Genomic DNA, 26,105 nt, shown 5'->3' with positions numbered 1-26,105 from the left:
CCCTTTCTGAACAAGTCGATCCTAAGGCCACTAAGTTGGGCTGCGCCAGGCAGCTGCCCACACCCAGGTGGCAGAGAGGGCAGCTGCCATGTCCAGTTAGAAGGGTGAGACCCCTAAGCAGAATGAGGACGGTATCTGCGTTCACACAGGGGAGTAAACCTGAACAGGAGTCAGAACCCAGGCTAGGGGAGGAGGGTTTCTGCATAGCACGGTGGATCAGTGTCGGGTGTCAGAGCATGAATGGTGGAGATGGGGGAGTATGGCGGGGGGGTGGGGGGGGGGAGTGACAGTAGAGGGAAATTGGCTACGTAGGGGAATTGATCAAATAAATAAATATATTAAGGAAAAAGGAACCAAGTTTCTCATTGTCAAAAAAGGAAGTTAAACATGGAAAGGGAAAAGACAGGAAACTATGAATACAAACGGATATAAATAACTCAATAAGGAACAGATATTTACATGATCTCAAAGTACTCCCTCACAAAATTAATTACAAAAGCCAAAAAGAGTAACTCTGCAGTGGAGAAGGCTGGAAGACACCACCTTAATGAACTGAATATCATCAGAATAGGACAAATCAAAATTGTACACTGTCCAATAGGAGGTAATGAGAACTCAGCAGCACTTGGGCAATATTTCCACCAAAGAGGTGAATCTAATGAATCTAACCATGAGGAAACATCAGACACCCCAAACAGAAGGACATCAACCAAATAACTGGCCCGCATTCTTCAAAAGAGTCAAGGCCACGAAAGTCAAAGAAAGGGTCAGGGGCCGGCCCTGTGGCTTGGTGGTTAAGTGCGCGCGCTGCGATGCTGGTGGCCCGGGTTCGGATCCCGGGTGCGCATCGAGGCACCACTTCTCCGTTCATCCTGAGGCCGAGTCCCACATACAGCAACTAGAAGGATGTGCAGCTACGACACACAACTATCCACTGGGGCTTTGGGGGGAAAAATAAAATAAATAAAATCTTTAAAAAAAAAAAAAAAGAAAGGGTCAGGAGCTGTTCTAGACTGAAGAAGACTGAAAGAGGAGTGATTCTGCACTGGACCCTTCTGCTATTGAGGACGTCACAGGAACAACTTGAGAGGAGTCTGAAGATTAGATGGTAGTAATGTATCAAGGTTCATGTCCTGGTTCTGATGGTTATGTTGTGGTTATATAAGAGAAGGTCCTTGTTTGTAGGAAACAGACCCTAAACTATCCAAGGCTGATGGGGCACCATTTCAGCAACTTACACTCAAATGGAGTAAAGAAAGAAAGGTTCTTGATAATATACTTGCAACTTTTCTGGAAGTTTGAGACTGTTTCAAATTTTTAAAAAATATCTGACATTTTTCTTTTTTTTTAATTGAGGTATAATTGACATATAACATTATATTAGTTTCAGGTGTACAACATAATGATTTAATATTTGCACATATAGTGAAAGGATCACCACGATAAGTCCAATTAACATCTGTCCCCATACATAGATATAAAATTTTTTTTCTTATGCTAATAACTTTTAAGGTTTACTTTCTTAGAAATTTTCAAATATGCAATACAGTATTATTAACTATAGTCACCATGCTCTACATTACATCCCCATGACTTATTTATCTTGTAACTGGTAGTCTGTACCTTGGACCCCCTTCACTCAACCTCATCTTTCTTTGATGTTTTCATTTGATGTTTCAAAATGGTACAGTGCAATATTATCTCTGATGTTCATTATGAACATCAACCAGTGGAGCAAGAAAGTGCTAGTTAATGAGAGACACGTTGGATTAATTTTTACTGAGGAAACTGCAAGGGACGTTTTATTTAGTTAAAGCTACTGTTCTTAGACAAGACGCTTAGCCTGAAGGACAGAGTCTCTATGGAGAGAGAGTTGTGTACTTTTTTTTCAGGAAGAAGACCTAAAGCTTTCACCAGATTCCTAAAAGGATCAGTATTCCCTGAAAGTTTAATAATTTCCACTAAGAAGATAACATGTATCACACTATAAGAAAATGAAGTAATCAAAGAAACAAAATAACTCCTGTAATACCTGGTTTTCCTGAATCCAGAAATCAAAGGACTAGAAGGGACTTCTTTAAAGTGCCAATCGCCAATTTATAGGCAGCATTGTCTCAATTTATTTCAAAAGAAACTCAAGAATATTTTTCTTTTTTTCAGTACCATGTTTGTATAAGATTTGTTTTTTTAAAAGGGAGCTATGCCAAATTATTATTAAAGTTCCATTCAGATTTAAAATGTCAATGCTTTAAATCACAATTATTAGCTTTTTTCATGCTTTTATCACTATAGCTAATATTTTTCTGGAGAATCCAGGCTCATCTCTAAATCTAAAAATAGTTCTATAAAAGTTCATTTTTATAATTATGAAAAATTTCAAACCCACAGAACAACTGGAAATACAATGGACAACCTCTTCTCCTCATCCAGAGTCACCAACTGTTTACACTGTGCCCACCATGTTACCAAACTATCTGCACACAGCTGCACACATCAACTTCACTACCAAACACTTCAGCATGCGTCTGCCAAAAAACCTAAGTTTCCTTCGCAACCACATCACCATTACCACACTCAAGAAAATCATCAATTTAGTATCATCACGCTAAAATTTCCTCAATTGTCCCCAAAATGTCCTTTATGGCTATTTTTTTCCCCAATCTACTCAAGGTTCATGCATTACATTTGCCAGTGTAGAATATTCTCTCCCAACTCTCCTCCAACGACCATTTGTCTCTGTTCTTCAGAACACTGACTCCTGTAAGGAGTCCTTCCGGTTGTCCACATCATATCCCACATTCTACATGTGCCAATTTCCTCACGGTTAGATTCAGACCATAGACTTGTAGCAAGAACAGCACACAGGGCTTGCTGGGCACCTCCCACTGCACCACACCAGGAAGCACCTATCACTGGACCATCTTACTCCTGGACTTGCCAAGCTCAAAAACTCAGTAAATGTGGTGACCACGAGATCACTCTATTTTCGAGGCATATTTTTCTCTTTGTAATTAATAGGTAATATGTACAATAATAATTTGAGACCACATGAATATTTCTGTTCACCAACAATCTTCCTCTTAATGGTTTTAGATTAACTGATCTTTGCCTAATTCAATTATTACACTGATAATTATAAAATAGTGATTTTTTAAATTCTATTATTCCTTCCACATTTATTAATTGACATTCTTCTGTTTTTCATTTTTTCCCTGTCTTGCTTTTTTTTTTTTAATCTTTATGGACTCATGGATTTTGTTTCTTAATTCACTGTTACAATCGATTATCTTCATTATCTATCATTTTTTGATTCTCAAATTGTCTCTAATTTGGCCTCTGGGAGTCTCTTCAAACCTGCTCCTATGTCCTTCTGACATTACCCCATTAGCCTTTGAGTACCTGCTTACTTTCCAACATCTGTCACTTCTCCAAGGAGCTCTAGTTTCTTCTAGAGAGAAATGGTATTTAGGATTCAATATCTGGATGCTAAGTGTGCTCACTGCTACCAGGATGCCATTTTTAACAGTTGCTTTTAATCTCCTGCTCACTGTATATATCTCATTTTTCTTTAATTAAGACTTCGGAAAATATTCCAGGGTTGTAGTTACTCCCAAGCCTGTGATTTTAAGGTTTAATAAATGCAGAAGTCATGTTTCTTTGCTCTTCACTTTGTGTTTCTCTTTTAACACTTCTAAGATCTATGCAATAAATGATACAAGATCACAACTGCTTGTCCATATAATACAATTAATGCTATTTTATCTTATTCACATCCTGGTTCAGCAGCCATCAAAGGACATTGTATGCTTATTGTTTATATACTCATACATACAGATGCACTGTGACTATACACACACACTCATTTTCCTTATTAAGAAACATAACTTGGGCTGGCCCCGTGTCTTAGCGGTTAAGTGCGCGCGCTCCGCTACCGGTGGCCCGGGTTCTGACCCTGGGTGCACACCGACACACCGCTTCTCCGGCCATGCTGAGGCCGCGTCCCACATACAGCAACCAGAAGGATGTGCAACTACGACGTACAACTATCTACTTGGGCTTTGGGGAGGGGAAAAAAAAAAAAAGAAACATAAGTTACTCAGAAAATGTAAGTGATTAAAAATGTATCCTTTCCAGAAGGAAATTCTGATACAAGCTATGATACAGATAAACCCTGAGGACATCAAGCTAAGTGAAATAAGCCATTCACAAAAAAACAAATACTGTATGATTCCACTTATGAGGTACCTAGAGTAGTCAAATTCATAGAGACAGAAAACAGAATGGTGGTTGCCAGGGGCTGGGGGTAGAATTAATGTTGAACAGGTACAGAGTTTTAGTTTCGCAAGATGAAAAGAGTTCTGGAGATCGGCTGCACAACAATGTCAATGTACTTACCCCTACTGAACCGCACACATGGAAAATGGTTAAGATGGTAAATTGTATGTTACGTGCATTATACCACAACAAAAATTTTAAAACGCACCCTTTTCAGTAATGAAAAGACAAATAACCCAACCAAGACATGGAAAGGGATGTGACTAGACATTTCTCCAAACAAGATATACATATAGTCAATAAGCACATGAAAAGATGCTCAACATCATTATCAATAGGGAAATGCAAATCAAAACCACAATATGATACCACTTCACAGCTACTGGGACGAATAAAATAAAACATTCAATAACAAGTGTTGACAAGGAAGTGGAAAAACTGGAAACCTCATACATTGCTGGTGGGATTGTAAAATGGTGGAACCATCTTGAAAATTGTTTGGCAGTTCCTCAAAATGTAAAACACAGAATTACCATATGATCTAGCAATTCTACTTCTAATACCCAAGAGAACTGAAAACATGTACACACACACAAACCTATATACTAATGTTCATAGTAGCATTATTCTTAGTAGCTAGAAAGTGGAAACAACCCAAATGTCCATCAACTGACAAACAAACCAAATGTGGTATATCCACGTAATGGAATATTATTTGGCAATAAAAAGAAATCAAATACTGATGCATGCTACAACATAGATAAACTTTGAAAATATTGTGCAAAATATAAAAAACCAGTCACAAAAGGCCATATATTGTATGACTCCATTTGTGTGAAATGTTGAGATGAGACATAGCAACAAAAAGCAGATAAGTAGTTGCCAGGACCTTTGCAGAATAAAGAATGGGAACTGACTAACAGGTACAGGGTTCCTTTTTGGGGATGATGAAAATGTTCTGAAATTAGATAGTGGTAATGTCTGCACAACTCTGAATAGACTAAAAACCAGAGAACTGTAGAGAAGGGAATTTCATAGTATGTGAATTATATCTTAATAAAGCTGTCATTTTTGTTAAAAAATGCATCCTTTGCCATGGAGTTACTGCCATGTTTTGTCTGGCAGTGAACTGGGCACTCACCACCAAACTTCAGGGAGAAAAAAAAAATTCATGCAGTATTTCTCTTAATATCTGAAGACACATCCCTCCAACTTCCCAAACATGTTGGGTACCAATTCTCCAAAATAACTTTTAGGATTAAATGAATGCTTCTACATAAACCTTTCGTTTTAAGTAGTAGCTCAAAGTGCTTCCGGGGATCTTGAGACTATAACTTTTTTAAATCATTAATTTCTTTGAATAGGTAGTGCACGAAAAAGCCATTCCTATTCCATGGTTTAAAAAAAACGAAGAAGAAAAAGAAAAAAGAAATTGATAACATAGAGAGGGTATAGAGTGATAAGCAGATCTCACTTCCACTCCTACCCCTCCAATCATCTAATTCTCACTTTCAAAGAAATCATTCTTAGTTTTCATGCCTACAGGAAGACATCTACGTGTCTGTATGAGTGTTATGTGTGGTTTTTTAAAATTACAGAACACTCTAAATACTCATCTGCACTCTACTTTTAGTGTTTCTCAAAGATCTTGCCATATTCGTACTTAAAGAGCTGCCTCATTTAACAGCTTCACAGTATTTCACCCAATGGATGTACTATAACTCATTAACCATCCACTATTAGTGGACTATTAGTGATTGTTTGGGTTTTTTTTGCTATTATAAATAATGTGCCAATGAACATCTTTAGTCATTTTGCACTTGTGCAAATATACCATGGGATAAATATCTTGAAATAAAACTGGAGAGCCTAAAGGTATATTTATTTCACATTTTGTAGATACTGCCAAATTGTCTTCCAAAAACACTATCAATTTACTCTCCCATCATAAAAAGTATGTGACTGCCAGTTTCCCTTTCCAATACAAAGTATCAAACTTTTTAATCTGATGGGTGAAAAATGGTACTTCACTGTAGTGCTAATTTGCAATTTACTAAATAGAAGTGAAGATCTTTTCATTTGTTTAAACACCAATGTCATCTGTATTTCTTTTTCTATGAGCTATCATCCTTGTACTTTACCCATTTTCTTTTGGGCATACTGGTCTTTTACTTCTTAATTTACAGGATACACACACCTATGTAGGTATATTTGTATATATACACGGAAATTTGCCCTATGCCGTCACATGTATTACAAATATTTCCCTCAATTTTTCTTCTTTTAATTTTGCTTATAACATTTTTTTTTCTGCAGAAATCCCAAATTTTTATGTTGCAAAATATATTAGGCTTTTTAATGGCTTCTAAGTCTTTTTTTCATTTTGTTTTCTTTTGTGTGAGGAAGATCAGCCCTGAGTAACATCCATGCCAATCCTCCTCTTTTTGCTGAGGAAGATAGGCCCTGAGCTAACATTGCCAATCCTCCTCCTTTTTTTTCCCTTGTTCTCCCCAGAGCCCCAGCAGATAGTTGTATGTCATAGTTGCACATCCTTCTAGTTGCTGTATGTGGAATGCCGCCTCAGCATGGCCAGACAAGTGGTGCGTCGGTGCACGCCCGGGATCCGAACCTGGGCCGCTAACAGCAGAGCATGTGCACTTAACCGCTAAGCCATGGGGCCGGCCCCTTTTTTTCATATTTTAACCAGTCATTTTTATTCAATGTTTATAAATAATTTTCCTACATTTTTCTTCTGGTATAATTATCAGTTCACTATATGTGTAGAATTTATTTTAGTATACAGAAGGCTTTAAGTTTAAATAAGAGCTTCTCCAACCCCAAATACTTGCAGAGAATCAGAAAAGCTATTGTTCTTTTCACAATCAACAGAGGACTCATTCAAATAACTGACATTTAAAACTCAAGAAAATTCCCAACAGATTAAACGTGCTAGATAACTTAAAATAGGTCCTTCTCAAAGTTATACAGCTTCATAGCCGCTATACTTGACTAGTGGCTAGTGAATTTTCCAAATAAAATATGAAATAACAGTCAACTTGAGATTTCTATGTCTGTTATATTCCTTAAAATATTCTCTCCCTTAATTGTCTCATCACTAAATAACCTTTTATATCCAATTTTACAGGATTAGATACTAAAGACAACCTGCAAAAGCTTTAATGATAGTTTATACCATGAAGAGCTCCTTCTATATGCCATGCATTAAGAATAAGACACTCATTATCAATTTACATAATTCATAGACGATAAAATTGATAAAAGTTTAAAAGTTTCTTTAAACCTTTTTCACTGAAAAAAACGATCTTAAAGGAAAAATGTGATCCATCTGTACCCAAATGACCAAAGTTAACTTACCATGTGTGGAGCACTGATTGTGGCCTGGAAACCTGCAAAAGAAGACGAGAGCTACTGATACATTTAGCTGCAAAAACATGCCAAATACTCCACGTAATTCTTTTTCTAACATTCGTAAATTTTTTTCATAATAATTGTTTTCTTTCTTTTTTTTTTTTTTGTGAGGAAGATCAGCCCTGAGCTAACATCCATGCTAATCCTCCTCTTTTTGCTGAGGAAGACTGGCCCTGAGCTAACATCTATTGCCAATCCTCCTCCTTTTTTTTTTCTCCCCCCAAAGCCCCAGTAGATAGTTGTGTCATAGCTCCACGAATGTGGAAGGAATAATAGAATTTTAAAAATCACTATTTTATAATTATAATGTATAAAATTAAATTGCTTCACAATAAACTGCATAATAAATTGCTTCATTTCTGGCAACTTAAAAAAAAAAGAGCAACTGGCAATCACAGTAGCTTAAGAGACTAATAAACTACTCCAATTTACTCTTTATACTATCACCTGATGTTAAGTTGCATAACCTTTTCTTAGTTTTTAGCTTTTAGTTGTTTCTCTTCCAGTGTTGCTTTGTTGAAACTCATTTACCTGCTTCTGCATCTGAACAATTTTCACTGAGCGGTGGTAGCAGGTGCCTTTGGGGTTCAGAAGCTCCCCAGGATCTCTTTTGCTGACTGTTTATAGTGCTTCAAAAGAAGACAGCACGGCGGCTGGCCGATAGAATGCTGAGGCACTTCTAAGCCTCAAAGGCGCCCACTGCCAAGGCTCAGCAGTTCAGCAAAACCTGCTTCAGGAGAAGAAGTTAAATACAGAACTTTCTGAAAACAAGCACAACCCAAAAAAGTCAGGGCAAGTGAAGCAGAGAAGTCAGGAAAAACTTAATTACACTTATTCCTTCAATACTGATTTTAAAAATTGACGCTAATGCAAAAAACAACCCTAGTCAACATTAAGGCCCCTAAAGAAAAACTCGGCACTCAGCTTAAACTGTAAGTTTTCATTAAAAGTATACTTTAAGAAAAACTGCTTTAAAAAATTCTTTATATATATTATATATTGTTTGAGAAAATAGAAAAGATACTCCATATATAACATCATTTCATTAAAATGGTATGTTTGCTATTATGAAACTTACTAAGGCATAAAATTCAAACTAGCAAGGTAATAATAAATATCTGTGTCCCAGTCTATCCTTATCTACAAAAATTAAACAGTAAATGAGTAAAAATGTGACATTTTCAGAAATCCAAAGCTTACCTATTGATTGTGGAGAATCCATGTAAGGGTTACATTTTGCATAGTGGGAGCGGTCTGTGGCCAGCATTACTTCAAACACTTTATCTGTCTTGATGATTCCATTTTCTGAAATGAATGAGGCAACTATTTTAACCTGAGAGTGAGATGATCAGATGTATTTCAGAATAATTACCCCTGATGCTTGTAGAGATTGGACTGGAAGAGAGCAAGACTGGAAGTTGCTGCAACGACCCAGGTAATCGCAGGCTGGTCTGTCAGGATGACAGTGAGGGTGAAGAAAAGTAGAAGGACCTGAGTTATATTTAGTAGGTAACGTACACGTGACTGACTAGATTTGGAGGAGGGAGAGGGGTAATGGTTGAGATGCTGATGTCATATACCAATTTGAGAAATCCTGGAGAAGTATCAGAGTTAAAGAGGAAAAGGACAACTGATTTATTCAGTTAGGAGTCATGGACCATACAAGTGGAGATATTCAGCAGCCAGGAGAACACATGGATCTGGGGCTCAGAAAAGAGATCTAGGAAAGAGATATAGATTTCTAGTTATACAGATGGCAACTGAAGCAATAGAAGTTAAGTCAAGTGGCCAGGGAAGAATACACAGAGAAGAAAAACAAAAGCAAACATTTAAGAACTATGCGAAGGAAGTGGAGCCTTCAAAGATTAAGACAAGGAGCAGCCACAGAGCGGGGTGAAAATCAAGTAAACTGTTACAGAGCCCAAAAGAAACAAATGTTTCAAGAAAGGAAGCAAGATCAATAATATATATATTTGGCTCCTCCAACTATCAATTCTTTGAGATTAAATATAAGATGCTAAACTTCAACAACTCTCATGGTACCATGCATACAATTACTATTCAATAAAGCCCTTATTAACTCACTCAATATGTTTACTGACTATCTAATACACACTAGACACAGTGCTACACGCTTAGGGTGATAAGACTAACCAAGATAGCATTGTTCCTGTCCTCATAGATATAAGATCTGTAAGATTAAATGTATGAACTTGACTTTATCCAGAAACAAAATTTTTTAGCCAAAAGATGTTTTCCTTAATTTGGCTACATTAGGAATGATCATTTTAAAATGAGACTTCAGTAAAAGTATCACAAGAAGTTTAAAATATTTATGCAAACTAATTTAATTTATTCACCAACTGTGTAGCTTCCAGGTTCTAGAGGGTAATGATAGCCACCAGAATCTGAATTTCTCCACACAGCCACTCAAAGAAACCTAAACCTTAGATCAAGACGGGGCATATACAAAACCACACACAACCCATGCTTTCACATTACTAGGAGGCAGAGAATATCCAGACTTCAAATTACTTGTAAGTAGAAAAATAAAGAACAAATTCCATTAAACCTCCTGCTACTGCTGCAAGCCTGTGAGTACAGAAAGCAAGGGTAGTAGGTGACATTTAAGAGACTCTAAGAAAAAAAGCAGAAGGAAGCAAGGGACACAGCTGAAGTACAGACAAAATCATTCCCAGAAAGAGGAAGTGCAACACTAAGTACTAAAATACCGAACACAGGCCTGGGATTTGGAAGTTCACAGCACCGGCCACAAGGAAGGCAGTTAACATTCTACTCCTGTGTGTATACCCAGGAGAAACAAAAATTTATGTCCACAAAAACTTATATACAAATGTTCACAGTAGCATTACGCATAATAGCCAAAAAGTGGAAACAACCCAAATGTCCACCAAGTGATGAATGGCTAAAAGAAATGTGGTATAACCATACAATGCAATATTATTAAGTCATAACAAAGAATGAAGTACTGATTCATGCAACCACATGGATGCACCTTGAAAACATCATGTTAAATGAAAGAAGCCAGTCACAAAAGACCACATATTATATGGTTCTATTTAATGAAATGTTCAGAATAGGCCAATCTGTAGAGACAGATGGTAGATTAGTGGTTGCTTATGGTCGGGGGTTAAGGGAATAGGAGGGCGAAACAGGGTATCTTTCTGAGGTAATGAAAATGTTGAACTGACCATGGTAATGGTTGCACATATCTGTGAATATAAATAAAAACCACTAAATTTTACAATGTAAATGGGTGAATTACATGGTATGGAATTATACTTTAGTAAAACTGTTTAAAAAAAAATTGAGGGGCTGGCCCAGTGGCGCAAGCGGTTAAGTGCGCACACGCCGCTGCGGCGGCCCTGGGTTCGCCGGTTCGGATCCCGGGCGCACACCGACGCACGGCTTGTCAGGCCATGCTGTGGCGGTGTCCCATATAAAGTGGAGGAAGATGGCAAGGATGTTAGCCCCAGGGCCAGTCTTCCTCAGCAAAAAGAGGAGGATTGGTAGATGTTAGCTCAGGGCCGATCTTCCTCCAAAAAAAAAAAAAATTGAGCTGGACTGGAGGTATTAAGACAAGAAGCACTGCTTCCGGGGGAGAATCAGGTAAACAGGGAAAGGATGGGGCATCTTGACGTGGCAGTGAAGCAAAAGAGGAACAAAACTAAAGATCCTGCAGAAACAAAAGAGCAACAAGATATGCCAGCTCCTCCCCTTTTCCTACCACTATGACCATCATCAGAATCATCCATTACAGAAACTGCAAGTCACTATACTAACAAAAGGTGCTCTTGAGCTGTGTCCACAAAATACCTAAAAACAGGAAAAATACAAAACAAAAACAAAAACCAACTCCATTCAAAGCTACTGATAAAAAAGAAAACAAAACTCAAATCAAAACATTTCAGATGGGCCGGCCCCGTGGCTTAGTGGTTAAGTGCGCGTGCTCTGCTGCTGGCGGCCCGGGTTCGAGCCCGGGCGCGCACCGACACACCGCTTCTCCGGCCATGCTGAGGCCGCGTCCCACATACAGCAACTAGAAGGATGTGCAGCTATGACATACAACTATCTACTGGGGCTTTGGGGAGAAAAAATAAATAAATAAAATCTTTAAAAAAAAAAAAAATTTAAAAAAAAAAAAAAAATTTCAGCTGATTAAACAGAACCAATATTTAAAACTATATTCTAAGAAAACTTAGCAGAAAGTAAGTAAAAGTATTACCAGGAACAATTAACTTCAAGACATATACTAATAAAAATATCAGATTTTAAAGGCAAGGAAAAAAATCCTCAGAACCTCAAGGCAAAAAGATCAAATTACCTAATAAGGGTAAAAAAAAAAAAAATAGGCAACCATCAGGCTTCTTAAGAGCAATATTCAAAGCACAGCAAGAACAAAGCAGCATTTTCAAAAAAATAAGAAAGAAAGTGTAAGTCAACAGTAAAAAGGAGCAAACTACTGATACACCCAACAACATGGATGAATCTCAAGAGCACTAATCTCAGTGAAGGAGCCAGACGAGGAGACTATACATTGTAAGATTCCATTTATATCAAACTCTAGAAAAGCCAAAACTATAATGGCACAAGGCCAATCTGTGGTTGCTAGGGATTGGGGGTGAAAGGAGGAGATTAATTGCAACGGGGCAGGAGGGAACTTCGTAAGTAAAAGAAATGTTCTGTACCAGAAATCAGAGAACTTCTATAAAGGTCCAGATAGTAACTATTTTAGGCTTTGGAGGCTATACAGTCTGATGCAACTACTCAACTCTGCTGACCTAGTGGAGAACAGCCACGGACAATACTAAACGAAGTGGTGCGGCTGTATTAAAATGTCTTTATTTCTAAAAATAGGCAGTAGGCCAGATTTGGCTTGTGAGCTATAGTTTGCTGACCCCTGTTCTATATCATCAGGGTGGTGGTTACACAACTACACTTGTTTGTCAAACTTTTCAAATTGTAATCTTAAAATTGGTGTATTTTTATGTAATTTATACATCAATAAAGCTGATTTTTTTAAGTGTAAGCCAAGGATTTTACACCCAACCAAGCTGTCCTTCAAATACCAAGGTTATAAAAAAAACATTTTGAATGTGCAGTAACTCCAGGAATTGTTGTACACACAAGCCCTTCCAGAGGAATCTTCTAGAGGATGTGCTTCATCTAAACAAGAGATAACCAGGGATACATCAGCAAAGGACACATATCAATTGTAAAGCAAAGACTAAAGGAAGAGTGGAGCCTTGGGTAGAATAACAATACTTAAATGTTATATGTTCTGACAAAGTAGAAAGAATGCAACTAAAAATAATGGGAAGAGAAAAAAGAGACAAGCAGAATTAGATCACTGTCATACAGGTCATGGGAGGAATCAAAGGATACCATTAAACACTGACTGACCAGATAGTACAGTTAAAAAAAAAAAAAAAGGTGGTTTAAAGACACTATAAAAGAAATAAATACAAACCCTCCAAATAACAAAAGAATATTTTTAAAAATGAGCAAACAAGGCACACCAAGAGAAACACTGTACATAGTCAGAGACCAGCAAAGACAAACTTATATCGTCTTTCCTTTTTAAAATATTATAAATTTTGGATAAATTAACGCGAATAGAAAATATTACTTCTACACAAATAAGCTTAGGCAAGTACCCGAAAAGGTGATTAAAATAAAACAGTGAAATAAATAAAACAGCAAAAGCATTTTTAAAAGGTTTTAAAATCAAGTAATAACAGAGATATCATTTAATGAATATTTCCTATGTGCTAGACAAAATCCGAAGCACATTACACTCACTCTCTCTTTTAAGATAGATAACTTACAAACTGTGAAACAATCTTATGTTGTCTCTAACAATCCTGTAAAGTAAGCACTATTATTACTCCGTTTTACAGATGATGAAATTGAGTTTAGAGAGCTAATTAAGTTATTCAAGATCACAGAGCAAACAAGGGTTAGGGCCAGTCAAATTGAGATGTTACATGCCTACTGACCACTTCACTGTACCGCTACTAACATATTCAAATAGCTTAGTGACTTCTATTAATTCATTTCCCAAAATAATTCTTGAGTGGTTCATTTGCCCTGAACTCAATTCAAATTCCAGAAAGGTGATTCATAGACTCTCAAGGTCACAAGAGGCCTTAGAAGCCATAAGCCTAACTTCTTCACTAATTGGTACTATGATCTCTACTTGAAGAGGTCCACTGATGTGGAACAGCCCCTTCCACATTCAGACCACTCTAACTATCAGAACACTTCCCTGTATTAAGATGAACTCTCCCTCTTTATAACTCACTTACGTGAATGCTTACTGTTGCTCTCTGACACCACAAAGGACATACTGAATTTTCTATCCAGCCAATCTTTTTTACACATCTGAAGACAAATCATGACCACTTCAAGCCTTACCTTTTTCAAGTTAAGCAACCTCACTCAATACTTCCAATTATTCACTAGTTTTTAAAACTATCATCATATTCACTGATTCATGCTTCTCTAGATGGATACTTAAAATGTGACATCTAAAATCAAACACATTGCATATAGCAAAAATATGTTTGCTAAAATCAAACATATTTTAGGCACATTCTAAAAATCAAGGTAAATTAAAGAGATTACCTCCCTTAAGCTAGATAATATAATTCTATGAAACTCATGTGAGTTTCTCCTGCTGCTTTCTTACTCCATAGAGGCATATGAAATTTAATAAAAACCCTCAATGCTTTTTAAAAGCATGACACCAGTCATTTATTAAAAAGGTAAATGCTTCAAGGCTCAGAATAAAGCTTTATTAGGCCATTATTGGGTGGTTTCCAAAATTTTCACCACAAGGTTCTTACTATTTATTTTTGCCCAGAATTCCATATTTTGAAAGATGCCTACACCAAGCTACATTTATTAAGTTATTAAATCATTTTCCTATTTTTGGGCAATCTGACAAAAAATTTCCAGTGCCCTGAAATATTTCTAGCAAACAGCAAAGTACTTTAATGTTTCACTTTGCATGTATAGCCTAATTATGAGTAAACATGCAACTACCATTCGGCTTTCTAAAATAGTGAACAGCTTTGGAACCATCCATACCCAATCTTCTTGCACTCTAGGGACCAAAGACCCTAATTAAACAATTGTAATAATGGCTAATGTTGGTCCAAATATGCAACTGATCCAAATGAGAAGTTAGTAGGATTCAAAAAGGAGAATGCAAAAGAATCCAAGCTATAAGCCATTTAATAGTAAAAAACTTGAAAAAATTAGAGCAGCGTTAAGAAGGTATCTGTTTCTCTTCTCACCTTGAGGGGTGAGGAGGGGTATAGAGGGAGCTAAATTCCAGGAAAAAAACAAAAATACAAAAGTCATGATTCAGATAAAAAGAAAACTAAAATATGGCACGATGTCAAGCAACTGATGAAGTGTAAAAAAAGGAAAAACATTTGACTATTCCTCTTCAATAGTCGAGGGGTCTGTGATACTGGAAACAAAGAGCAGAGAATCAAGTCATAGCACACTACATAGCTCAGCAAAGCATTGACACAGTCATACAATTAATAATGATTATTGATTTTCAACACTTAAAAATCAACGAATAAAGCGCAGAAGATTTATTTGCTGCTCAAAATGCAAATGTTATCAACTTTGACAACATAAAAGAGCCGCTAATCAGTTGAAAAATGAGAAGGAGAGCTCCCTAGTATCCTCTCTTACGAAGTGGAGGGGTTAAGAGGTAGTGTTAGTTTATAAATTATGGAATAAGAAACTGCAGTTAAAGTATATTACTCAAAGTTACAAAGGTCACCACAAAAGAGGAAGCAAAAATTATGATATAACTATATGGGGGGAGAAGGGGAGGTCTGTAATCCACCTTGGAAGGAAGTCAGTAGATGATGTCAAAAGTTGATAAAACAAGAAATAGCAGTTTAAGCATATGATTTAGAGACATGAAGATAATCACAAGAAGAACCAAAAACATAGTTAAAAGTGGTTCACTCTAAGAACTGTTTGGTGGTTACCAGGGGCAAGGGGGTTGGGGGGTACAAGGGGTGAAGGGAGGCATTTATACAGTGAGGGACAAATAACAATGTACAACTAAAATTTCACAATGTTATAAACTATTAAGACATCCATAAAAAAAGAAAAAAAAAGTGGTTCACTCTAGGCAATAAGTCTGACGGTGAGAAGGAATGGGGGCAAGCAATTGTTATTTTTCATTATAAGCCTTTCCGTACTATTTTATCTTTTAACGATGTACATATATTACTTGACTAAAAATCTCAATTCTCCTAACCTCATTATCATAGATAGACAGTATTTATACACATGTATATACAATATGTGCATGTACGAATGTGCATACACACACACATCCCTCCAATCAGCAAGATGTAAAATGTGGCAGGAACTCCTCTTCTTTCACAGTGGCAGGATTTTAATCGGGTGCATTATCTAGCCTCTCTGTAGTTATGCACAGCCTCACAAGTAAGTTCTTGTCAAGGGAACATATGCAGAAATTATGTGCGCAACTCCCATGTGCTTAAAAGGAACGGGGCTTTTCTCTTTCCCCAGTGTTCTCCTCACCAGCTGGAATACAGAAATGATGGAGGTAAACTATCTTCAACCTTGCAGATGAGGGAAAGACTTTAGGGAGCACAACAAGAGAGAGGCAGCCCAGGTCCTCAAGACCAGAAAACCGTCACATTAGCCCTGAACTGCTTAGACTTGGATTGTTACAGGAGACAGAAACTTTGATTTTGTTTAAGCCATTGTTATTTTGGTCTTTGTCACAGCAGCCGAACAGGTACTCTAATGCACAAGGTATATGAGGAGGAAAAGGGGATCAGTCTGAAGAAGAGGACTGGGGCTGGAGCGCAGGAATAGGCTGTGTGAGACTCTGAAGAGGCCTGAAAGCTAGGCAGGAAGTGTCCACACTTGACACAGTACGTAATCGGAAGCCTGGGCAGAAAAGTGACATAACAGAAAGCAGTGCTCCAGGAAAACCAGTACAATGTGTAGAATGGATCTGAGGGGAGAGGAACGGAAAGTGTGCCCACCAGTCAGACACCTGGAGGCATGTCACTCCAAGCGTGAACCAGGAATGGAGGCTAGGATAGTATCAATGCAAATACTGCGAAAGGGATGACTAACAAATGCATTTGTCAGAACTACTGAGTCAATCTGGTGACAATCAGAAAGAATCAATGACTACTCCAAGACTCCTGATCCAGGAGGATAGAAGAATGGAAGCAATCCCGGCAGAAATGAGAGAGGGCCTGTGTTGGTATAAAGTACTGAAAACACAGGTGAGAACATAAGCTGCAGGTGGATTTCAAGCCAAATAGAAACTTTCTCTAAACTTGTTATAAAATTACATCTCAATAAAAGAATATTACTTTATTACATTAGTTTATACAACTTGAACAGTTGTTAATTATCTACTCTATATTTCTTCTCAACTATCAACATGCCAGGGAAAACAATAAGAAACGAACAAAACTTCCCATCTAGAATGATTAGGTATGATAAGTGGTAAGTAGAACTGGAGACACACTCAGTACAGAAAGTCTGAAAGGGATTAGTTTTAAATTCACACTATAATCAAAGAAGAATTTTATGTGACAGCAAGTTATGATAAAGCATAGCATCCAAGTATCAGAGATTATTTAAAAATACCTCTTTCTCATAGACCATTATCTTTCACCATACACAAAAATTAGCTCAAAATAGATTAAGACTTGAGGGTAAGACGTGAAACTATAAAACTCTTGGAAGAAAATACAGGCAGTACACTCTTTGACATGGGTCTTAGAAGGATCTTTTCAAATACCATATCTACTTGGGCAATGGAAACAAAAGAAAAAATAAAAAAATGGGACTTCATTAGACTAAAGAGCTTCTGCAAGACAAAGGAAACCAGGAACAAAACGAAAAGACAACCCACCAACTGGGAGAAAATATTTGCAAATCATATACCTGACAAGGGGTTAATCTCCAAAATACATAAAGAACTCATACAACTCAGAGCAAAAAACAAACCACTCGATCAAAAAAATGGGCAGAGAACATAAAGAGACATTTTTCCAAAGAAGATATACAGAGGGCCAACAGGCACATGAAAAGATGTTCAACATCACTAATCATTAGGGAAATGCAAATCAAAACTACAATGAGATATCACCTTACATCTGTTAGAACGGCTATAATTAGCAAGACAAAAAATAACAAATGTTGGAGAGGACATGGAGAAAAGGGAAAACTCACACACTGCTGGTATGAATGTAAACTGGTGCAGCCGCTATGGAAAACAGTATGGAGGTTTCTCAAAAAATTAAAAATCTAAATACCATACAACCCAGCTGTTCCACTACTGAGTATTTATCCAAAGAACTTGAAATCAACAATTCAAAGAGATTTATGCGCCCCTATGTTCACTACAGTATTATTCGAAATAGCCAAGATGTGGAAGCAACCCAAATGCCCATCAACTGATGAACGGATAAAGAAGATGTAGTACATATATATACAGTGGAATACTACTCAGCCCTAAAAAAGACAAAATCGTCCCATTTGCAACAACATGGGTGGAACTTGAGGGTATTATGTTAAGCGAAATAAGCCAGATAGAGAAAGATAAACACCGTATCATTTCACTCATATGTGAAAGATAAACACATGGACAAAAGGAACAGATTAGTGATTACTAGAGGGGTAGGGGGTTGGGAGGTGGGCATACAGGGTAAAAGGGCACATATATATGGTGACTGAAAAATAATAATGTATAACTGGCACAGTGGTTAAGGTCGCGCTCTCTGCTTCAGTGGGGCCCGGGGTTCCCAGGTTCGGAGCCCGTGCATCGACCTACACACCGCTCATCAAGCTGTGCTGTGGCAGCATCCCATATACAAAATAGAGGAAAATGGGCACAGCTGTTAGCTCAGTGCCAATCTTCCTCAATAAAAAGAGGAACACCGGCAATGGATGTTAGATCAGGCGCCAACCTTCCTCACCAAAAAAACAAAACAAAACAAAACAATAATGTACAACTGAAATTTCACAATGTTATAAACTATTATGACCTCAATACAAAAAATACATCATTCTCTAGACCATTATCACTCTTAATAGAGACATAAAATTAACTACTTGTTTTGACATTATTTCTCAAAGGAGGAGGTTCCTTGGACTCTTCACATCTCCGACAAACTACAATGTTACGCAAAACTCTAAAATATAGGTAACCAAATGTTAACTTCTGTGGCTCTCTCCTAAAACATACACACACACACACACACACACACACACACACACACACACACACACACACACGCCCCCCCCCCACAGGTGATTTCATGCAATCCATGATGCAATTAAAATGACAGAATCTTGGATTTAAAAGCGTCCTTAGAGATCTACTGTATATTCAAAGCTGACGACAAATCTCTTCTGCAATATCCCTTACAGTGAAATGGTCAACCATTCTTTGCTTCAACATATCCAGTGACAGAAAACACTATTTTTCAAAGCCAACTCCTTGACTGTTAGGATAGCTTTGTGAATACTTCCTTATAATGAGCCAAAATCTACCTCTTATTTGTCCTGGTGTGACCCAATACTACATGACATCTCTTCAATATTTAAACACCATTGCTCTCTCAAGCTTTCTCATTGCTAAACCAAACAACCCCAATCCCGTCAAACTGTCACATAAAATGTTGACTCTCTTGTCATCTAGATCACCTTTGTCTGATAATCCTTGTTTTTTTCACTGCTATGTGTCGGCCAGAGCTAAAGGCAATACTAATAAAAATATCTGCCACAGCACAATGGAACTAAGATCACATTAAATGGAATTTAATATAACCTAGCCTTGAGATCTAGCGCTATCCAACAGAACTTCCTACGATGATGGAACTGTTCTACATCTGCACGTCCAACAGGCTGGCCACTACACTCACGGGGCTACTGAGCTCCTGAAATGTGGTTAGTGTGCCTGAGGAGCAGAATTTGTAACTTTATCTAACTTTAATTAACTTAAATTTAAGTAGACACACTGATATTAAAATTCCTCCCCAAGATCATACAAATTAAATCTTATTCAACGCGCTGTAAGTTTACTTACTAGTACATAAGATTGACTTGAAATAAGTTAAAATGAGGAGACATTTTCTAAATTCTAAACGAAACCCCAATTTCTGAAAATAGCCCTTTAGAATTTTATTAGCTGGTTATACTTGGCCCATGAATGCACATGATAAAATTAATGGGAATATTCTCTTTTTCACTCGTTGTGCTAATAGTGGCTAAGAAGTGACACTCTAAATAGAACAAGAAAATAACTTCAATTTATTTGCAGAAATAAATACTTTAAGAATATGAAAACTAAAAATTATCATAATTCTTACATATTCGAATGCCTACGAAAGGTGTCCACTTAAACGTCTCATAAGCATCTCAAACCTAACATTCCCCCAAAAAAGGGCTCTCCCACACCTCCTCGCACCACCACCACCCCAAAATCCCTGCTGCTCACTCACTATTTCCAACTCAGAAAATGGCAAATCATTCTAACTGCCCAAGCCTAAAACCATGGTGTCATATCCTTGACTCTAATCCTCTTCCCATACCCCAAATCCAAGTCTAGCACCTGCTATTCTCTCTGCCTGGAATGCTTGTCCCCCACCTCTGTCTGCTTGGCTCGAATTTCTTCTCCTCCACCAAATCTCTGCTCAAATGACACCTTAGTGAGGCCTTCTCCCCTACAACTGCAAACCTACTACCCCACACTCCCTATCCTCCTTCCCTACTTTGTCACTTATCATGTAACATGCTATGTATTTTACCTGTCTGCTCCCGTTGGAAGTAACCTACAGACAGAATGGGTGTTTGCTTTGTTCACTGCTGTATCCCCAGTGTCTGGCATTTAGAAGACAGTCAAATATCAGTTGACTGAATGACAAATCCTACAAACATTATATATGCAAAACGACACAATCAAGGATGCAAAGGAAACATAAGTAGAAATAAAGACGCAAACAACAATAAACAAACACAGAGAGAGAGATTGGATTGGTTGGTTACCAGAGGGTAAGAGGGGAGGGAGGAGGGCGAAAGGGATAATTAGACACATGTGTGTGGTGATGGATTGTAATTAGTGTTTGGGTGGTGAACATGAGAACATGATGTAATCCGTGCAGAAATACAAGTATAATGATGTACGCCTGAAATTTATACAACGTTATAAACCAATGTTACTGCAATAAACAAAAACTTTAAAAAAAAGAAGAAATGATGCATTAGGGTAGCGGATTTAAAAAAAAAATAGGTAAAAGAACAATTGTTAGCATTGTTTTAAGTGTCCCGCACAGCATTTGAAGTCTATTAGTTAAGAGCTGACCTTCCACAAATGGGACGCTTCCACAGGGGTTCAGACACCCCTGCTCTAGGAAAGGACCTCTCTCAACCTCACCCACTCCTACCCCCTTCTTTTCCTTTCACTACGGCTTGAAATTATCCCAAGAAAAGTAGAAAATAAACTCTAATATAAACATTATGTAAACTGTCACATTCCCTGGATTAAGTAGGCTCACAGTTGTTTTAAATTTAATTCGTTTCATGAGCACATTATCAGCCCATAATTATAAAACTATATTTTTCATTTCTATAGAGCTGCACTGTCCAATATGGTAACCACTAGCCACATGTGGCTATTTAATTAAGTTAATCTAAATAACACAAACATCCAGTTCCTCAGTGGTATTAACCACATTTCAAAGGCTCATATTGAACAGCACAGACATTACAGAGAGTTCTATTGGGCAGGACTGCTATAGGCCTTTTTCCTAAAACTTTATTTTAAAGCATAAAACTGATTCAGCTGAAACACTGGCAGAATTCAACCTTGTAATTTTCAATTCTCTACATCAGTGATTCTCAAAGTGTGGTCCCTGGACCAGCAGCAGCAGCATTACTTAGGAACTTGTCAGAAATACAAATTCTTGAGCCCCAGCAATCTGTATTTTAACAACCTCTCCAGGTGACCCAAGAGATTCTGAAGCATGCTCAAGTTTTAGATCATTGTTCTAAGTTATTTCAGAGCAGTTGTCATCATAAGCTACAAGGTATTACAAGATGTACCATTACAGTCTAAAATATTCTATACATGATATATCAACTATGAAATCATACACAAGCATAGTTCTACTATGATGTCTTATAAAAGAAAAACTCAGTAGAAACTTCCAATAAAATTATTAAAATAACATTAAAACTAAACCAAACCTGAACTTCATGTCTTTAAAAAAAAAATTAAAACTGTAATTTGCTTCCTCTTCCAATTTGTAGATCCCTTTTCACTTCAACATCAACATTTCACATTTTAATTTTTCCCTAAAAATTCAATTAGAAGCTTTAAGTTAGGAAGAATACACAACAGTGGAATAACCTGGAAAGAGGGAGAAATTTTCAAATTTTATGCCAACTGAAATTTTCACATGAGCAAATGTTACTTTTATAATAAACTAATAAATAAAAATAAAGTCTATTAGCTAGAATTAATTCAGCAAGAAGTTGAAATTCAAGTTGCACAAGTGTTACAAAACAGGCTAAACAATTTGAGTACTCTAATTTCCTCTTACCAATCACAGACCTAGTATAAAACTAAATATTCGCAATATCAGCATGTATATTAAATATTTATTAAATTTTCAGATAGAAAAATATCCTTAGAAATTTCAGCTAGGAATGGTAATGCAATATATTAAAGTGATTATAAAACCACTGGGAAAAGATCTAGTCTTGGCTTACTACAAATTTGGCCCAAAAAAAAGATTTTAAGAGCCCGATTGATTACAAATTCCTGCCACAGCCAAGTGGCTACTGCGATAACCTACTGGTGGAAAATTACTTAGTCACAATTCTTGTATAGAAGGTTTCCAGTAAGCACACTACAATATAAGGCAGTAGATCATTTTAAGAAATTTTATTAAAATATTTACAACATAATGAGCTTACATGCAATCACATCACACTTCATAATACTGCCTCAGCATATAAATGTCCACTCCCAATCAAATATCCTTCCATAAAGTGAACACTGGCAATGCTCGACAGGATTCTGAAATCTAAATATTCTTCATTACTAAACAGTAAGGACACAATTTCCAAATTTTAAATATTGTAAAAAAAAAAAAAAGTCAAATGACTAATATTAAGTATTAACCGTGTGCCAGACAGTACTATTTGTCGCTCATCTTAGTATTCCTAGCACAGATCCAAGCATATAGTGTACATTTAATTGGCACAAATGAAAAAAGAAATGAGTATTAAGTTCTTTGATAGGATTCAAAGATATTTACAAAAAAAAAAAAAGTCCCTGCCCTCAAGGAGGTCACAAATCGAATTAGGAAACATAAAGACATGAAAAGCTAAATAACATATGACACATAGCAGGATATGATTATTCGCAAGTTAGTGGCAAAGAGAGTGCTATCAGCTCTGACCGGAGTGAGAGTGGTACGGACTGCGGTTCTTCTGGTCTCCCGACCAGTGGGCGACACTGTATTGCAACGTAAAAAAATAAAGTGACACAGCATTCACCCCACCCCGAAATGATCAGCAGAGGAAGGAATACAATAACCAACGAGAACGGTACAGGAAGACTTGCCGGCAAGGCTTGTAAAGCCCACGGGGCCTGGAAGAAGGCAGAGCATCCACATGCACGACTGCTGATTGGATCTCAGGATGAAACAAGCCTCCTAGGAACAGCGTCTCCTGACCCCTGCCCGCTCCGACCCCCACGAAGCCTGCCAGTGGACAGCGCCCCAGAACTTTCTCCAGCATCCGCAGTGACAATCCTCTCCCCTCCCTCCCCGCGCCGGTACCTCCCCCGGAGGAAAGAACGGGGGGCGGGGGAGGAGGACAGGAGAGAAGGCGCTCCCGCAGCAGGCGGAAGGCGAGGAGGAGCGGGGCCCGGCCCGCATCCCCCACTCCGGGGCACGCCCCCGCCCGCCGGACCCGACGAGAGGCGGTGGACTCGAGTGACAGCCCGCCACCTGTGCCGCTCCCCCTTCCCGCGGCGCCATGCCGCCCCCCGCCCCTGTCTGTCCCCTCCCGAGGAGAGAGAGTGGCAGGTCCCGGGGGAGGCGGCCGCACGCGCACGCCGCCCGGGACGGTTGGTGCAACGCTCCGCCGCGGCCCTCCAGTAGGCAGGGCGGCGCAGACAGAACGTTCCGGACGGCCCGGGGGCCCGTTCCGGGCCCGGCCCGCCCCAGTCGCCCCACACCGGGCGGCGGTGGCACTTACTGCGGAGGTTGTGGATCAGCTCCGAGTGGCTGGCGCCGCCGGACTTCCAGGCCATCGCTAAGCACACCCGGAGCAGGAACAGAACGACCTTCAGCGCGGCGACGGTGCCCAGCAGCTTCCCCAAGAGTGAAAACACCTCCCACACAGTCACCGCCCTGCTCGCGTCCCCGATGTCGCCGCCGCTGTGACTGCCGTCGCCCCCGCCGCCGCCGCCGCCACTGCGCGCTCCCGGCATCCCCCGCGGCACGCATGCGCTCTGTGACGCGGCGCAGCCCGGGGCGCGGCCGGGTGGGGCGGGCGCGGCCACGTGCCCCGCCGCCCGCGCTGGTGGCGGCTGCGGCTGCCCGGCCGGGCTGAGTCAGCGCCCCGCCGCCGCGCGCTGTCTCCTTGCCGGGTGGCCTGCGGCCAGGCGGGTGGGCCCCGGCGCGGCCGGGCGCGTGCCCGGCTGCGGCTCTGGTCACCTGGGGCGGTGGCGGGGCAGCTGGGCCGATCTGGTTCTGCCGCTGCGGAGGCTCCGCAGTTGCGCGGGGTCAGCTGCTGCGAGCGGCGGGTCTGCTCCTATAGCCGTCCAGATTGTTAGACGGTGGGTTTCCTCCGTCCTACCTCACCCAACCCAGTTGACTAATGCATAGGTCGGTTACCGTCTGAGCTCCCTGTGGGGGAGCCTGATTAATCTTGGTAGAACCTTTTCTAACCCGGGTACTCTGGCTTTGTGACAAGTCCATCAGTGTGTGGTCAGCAGAGACCTTGGGACCTTGGTTTGTTCTCAACTCTCAAGCACAAATTCAGAGTGGAAGAATACCATGACATATGGAGTAGGGTGGAGCGTGGGGGATGCTCTGCTCCTTAGCACAATGCAATTGGTTAAAAATACCACAGTATCCTATGGCGAATGTGTTATTCTCCCGACACGAGTATGCCTTTTCAGCTAATTAAGCCTTCCGCTGTTAGACTGGACACCAGCTTTATTGCTATCAGCTGTGCAAGACAATGATCGAGAAGCTGACAGGGAACATTGCCTGTCGCATCCGACTTGCTCACTCCTAATCAGAACAGAGACCGACAGAATCCAGTCATCTTTTAGTCCAATAAACTTTTAAGGAAGGAAACAAAGCTATGCCACGACATCTGTGCTACTGCCTCAGCAGCATTTTTCAAATGCTAGTTCTCACCAGATTTTGTCAACTGCTCAGCCTACTTCTAAGTCCGAAATATACATTACCTATTTCTGGGATTTCGTGACCATAAAGGAAACCACACTCAAAACAGTGTTCTTTTTTTTTCTGGGAAGTTTTTTAATCCCAACAGGTTGGATTAGGGCACTCCACTCCCTCTGGGTCCCTAACAGTCTTCTCCAGGCTGAGAGCCTCGGGGGTCTGCTCCCTCCCAGGGTTCCTGGGCTGGCCCTCCAGGGCACACAGTCATCAAGAACTGCTTGGGGGAAGTGAGCTGTTTAGATATTGCTCTGGTGAGTAGAAAGTGGGCACTTGCCCCATTAATGCTTGCTGGCTGGTGGCTTCCATAGCACCCCCATCTCTGCAAATACACTTTACTTTGTAAAACAACTTCCACTGGTGTAGTCTTATTTAACTCACCAGGAGGCGAGCCCACTTGGTTCAGTAACAATACGTCTTGAATGCAATAGGATTTACATTCTAATTGGGGAGATCTGCACCCAAAGAAAACTAGCAATAGAGGGCAAAATATAAGTGCTATTAGTGGTCTAGATATCAAGTGCTATGTTAATTTAGATCGCATGGGCTGGAGTAATAAGGAAAAGATACAGGGCAGAACTGGTCCTTGAAGGATGAGCAGGATTCTGAGAAGGAGAGAGGAATAAAAGGACATTATAGGTGTAATCAAAAGCAGAGAAGAGGGAACCTACAGCACCGGTTCCTGGGCTGTCGACGTTACATATCAAACTCATTCTTAATTATATTCATAACTGAATTGAGGAAGGTTACACAGCTAAGCAATGGGTGTCAAAACTCGAACTGGAGTCTTCAGAATTCCAACTCCAGGCTCTGACAGTGTATTAACAAGGATTTGTTTGGGGGATAAAGAGGGAGAGGTTTAGA

The 26,105-nt window shown here is 39.3% G+C and overlaps 1 protein-coding gene across 3 annotated transcripts in view; it reads right to left on the bottom strand.

Moving 5' to 3' along the window:
• The window catches only part of PCMT1 (protein-L-isoaspartate (D-aspartate) O-methyltransferase), a 45,355-nt gene extending 21,059 nt beyond the window's left edge, over nt 1–24,296 (bottom strand). For all 3 annotated transcript variants that reach the window (XM_004440937.2, XM_014795668.2, XM_004440936.2), the window contains exons 1-3: nt 24,028–24,296; nt 8,905–9,009; nt 7,651–7,682 (exon numbers count right to left, since the gene is read on the bottom strand). In XM_004440937.2, coding sequence (XP_004440994.2) covers nt 7,651–7,682; nt 8,905–9,009; nt 24,028–24,262 — 372 coding nt within the window. In that variant the 5' untranslated portion in view covers nt 24,263–24,296. The remainder of the gene's footprint in view (nt 1–7,650; nt 7,683–8,904; nt 9,010–24,027) is intronic.
• Between the last annotated feature and the right edge of the window lie 1,809 nt (nt 24,297–26,105).

This window comes from Ceratotherium simum, chromosome 38 (genome assembly GCF_057802395.1).
Source record: "Ceratotherium simum simum isolate JZ-2026a chromosome 38, ASM5780239v1, whole genome shotgun sequence".
NCBI classification, from domain to species: Eukaryota; Metazoa; Chordata; class Mammalia; order Perissodactyla; family Rhinocerotidae; genus Ceratotherium; species Ceratotherium simum.
Note: the sequence above shows the minus strand (reverse complement) of the source record. Positions and strands in the feature narration are given on the sequence as shown.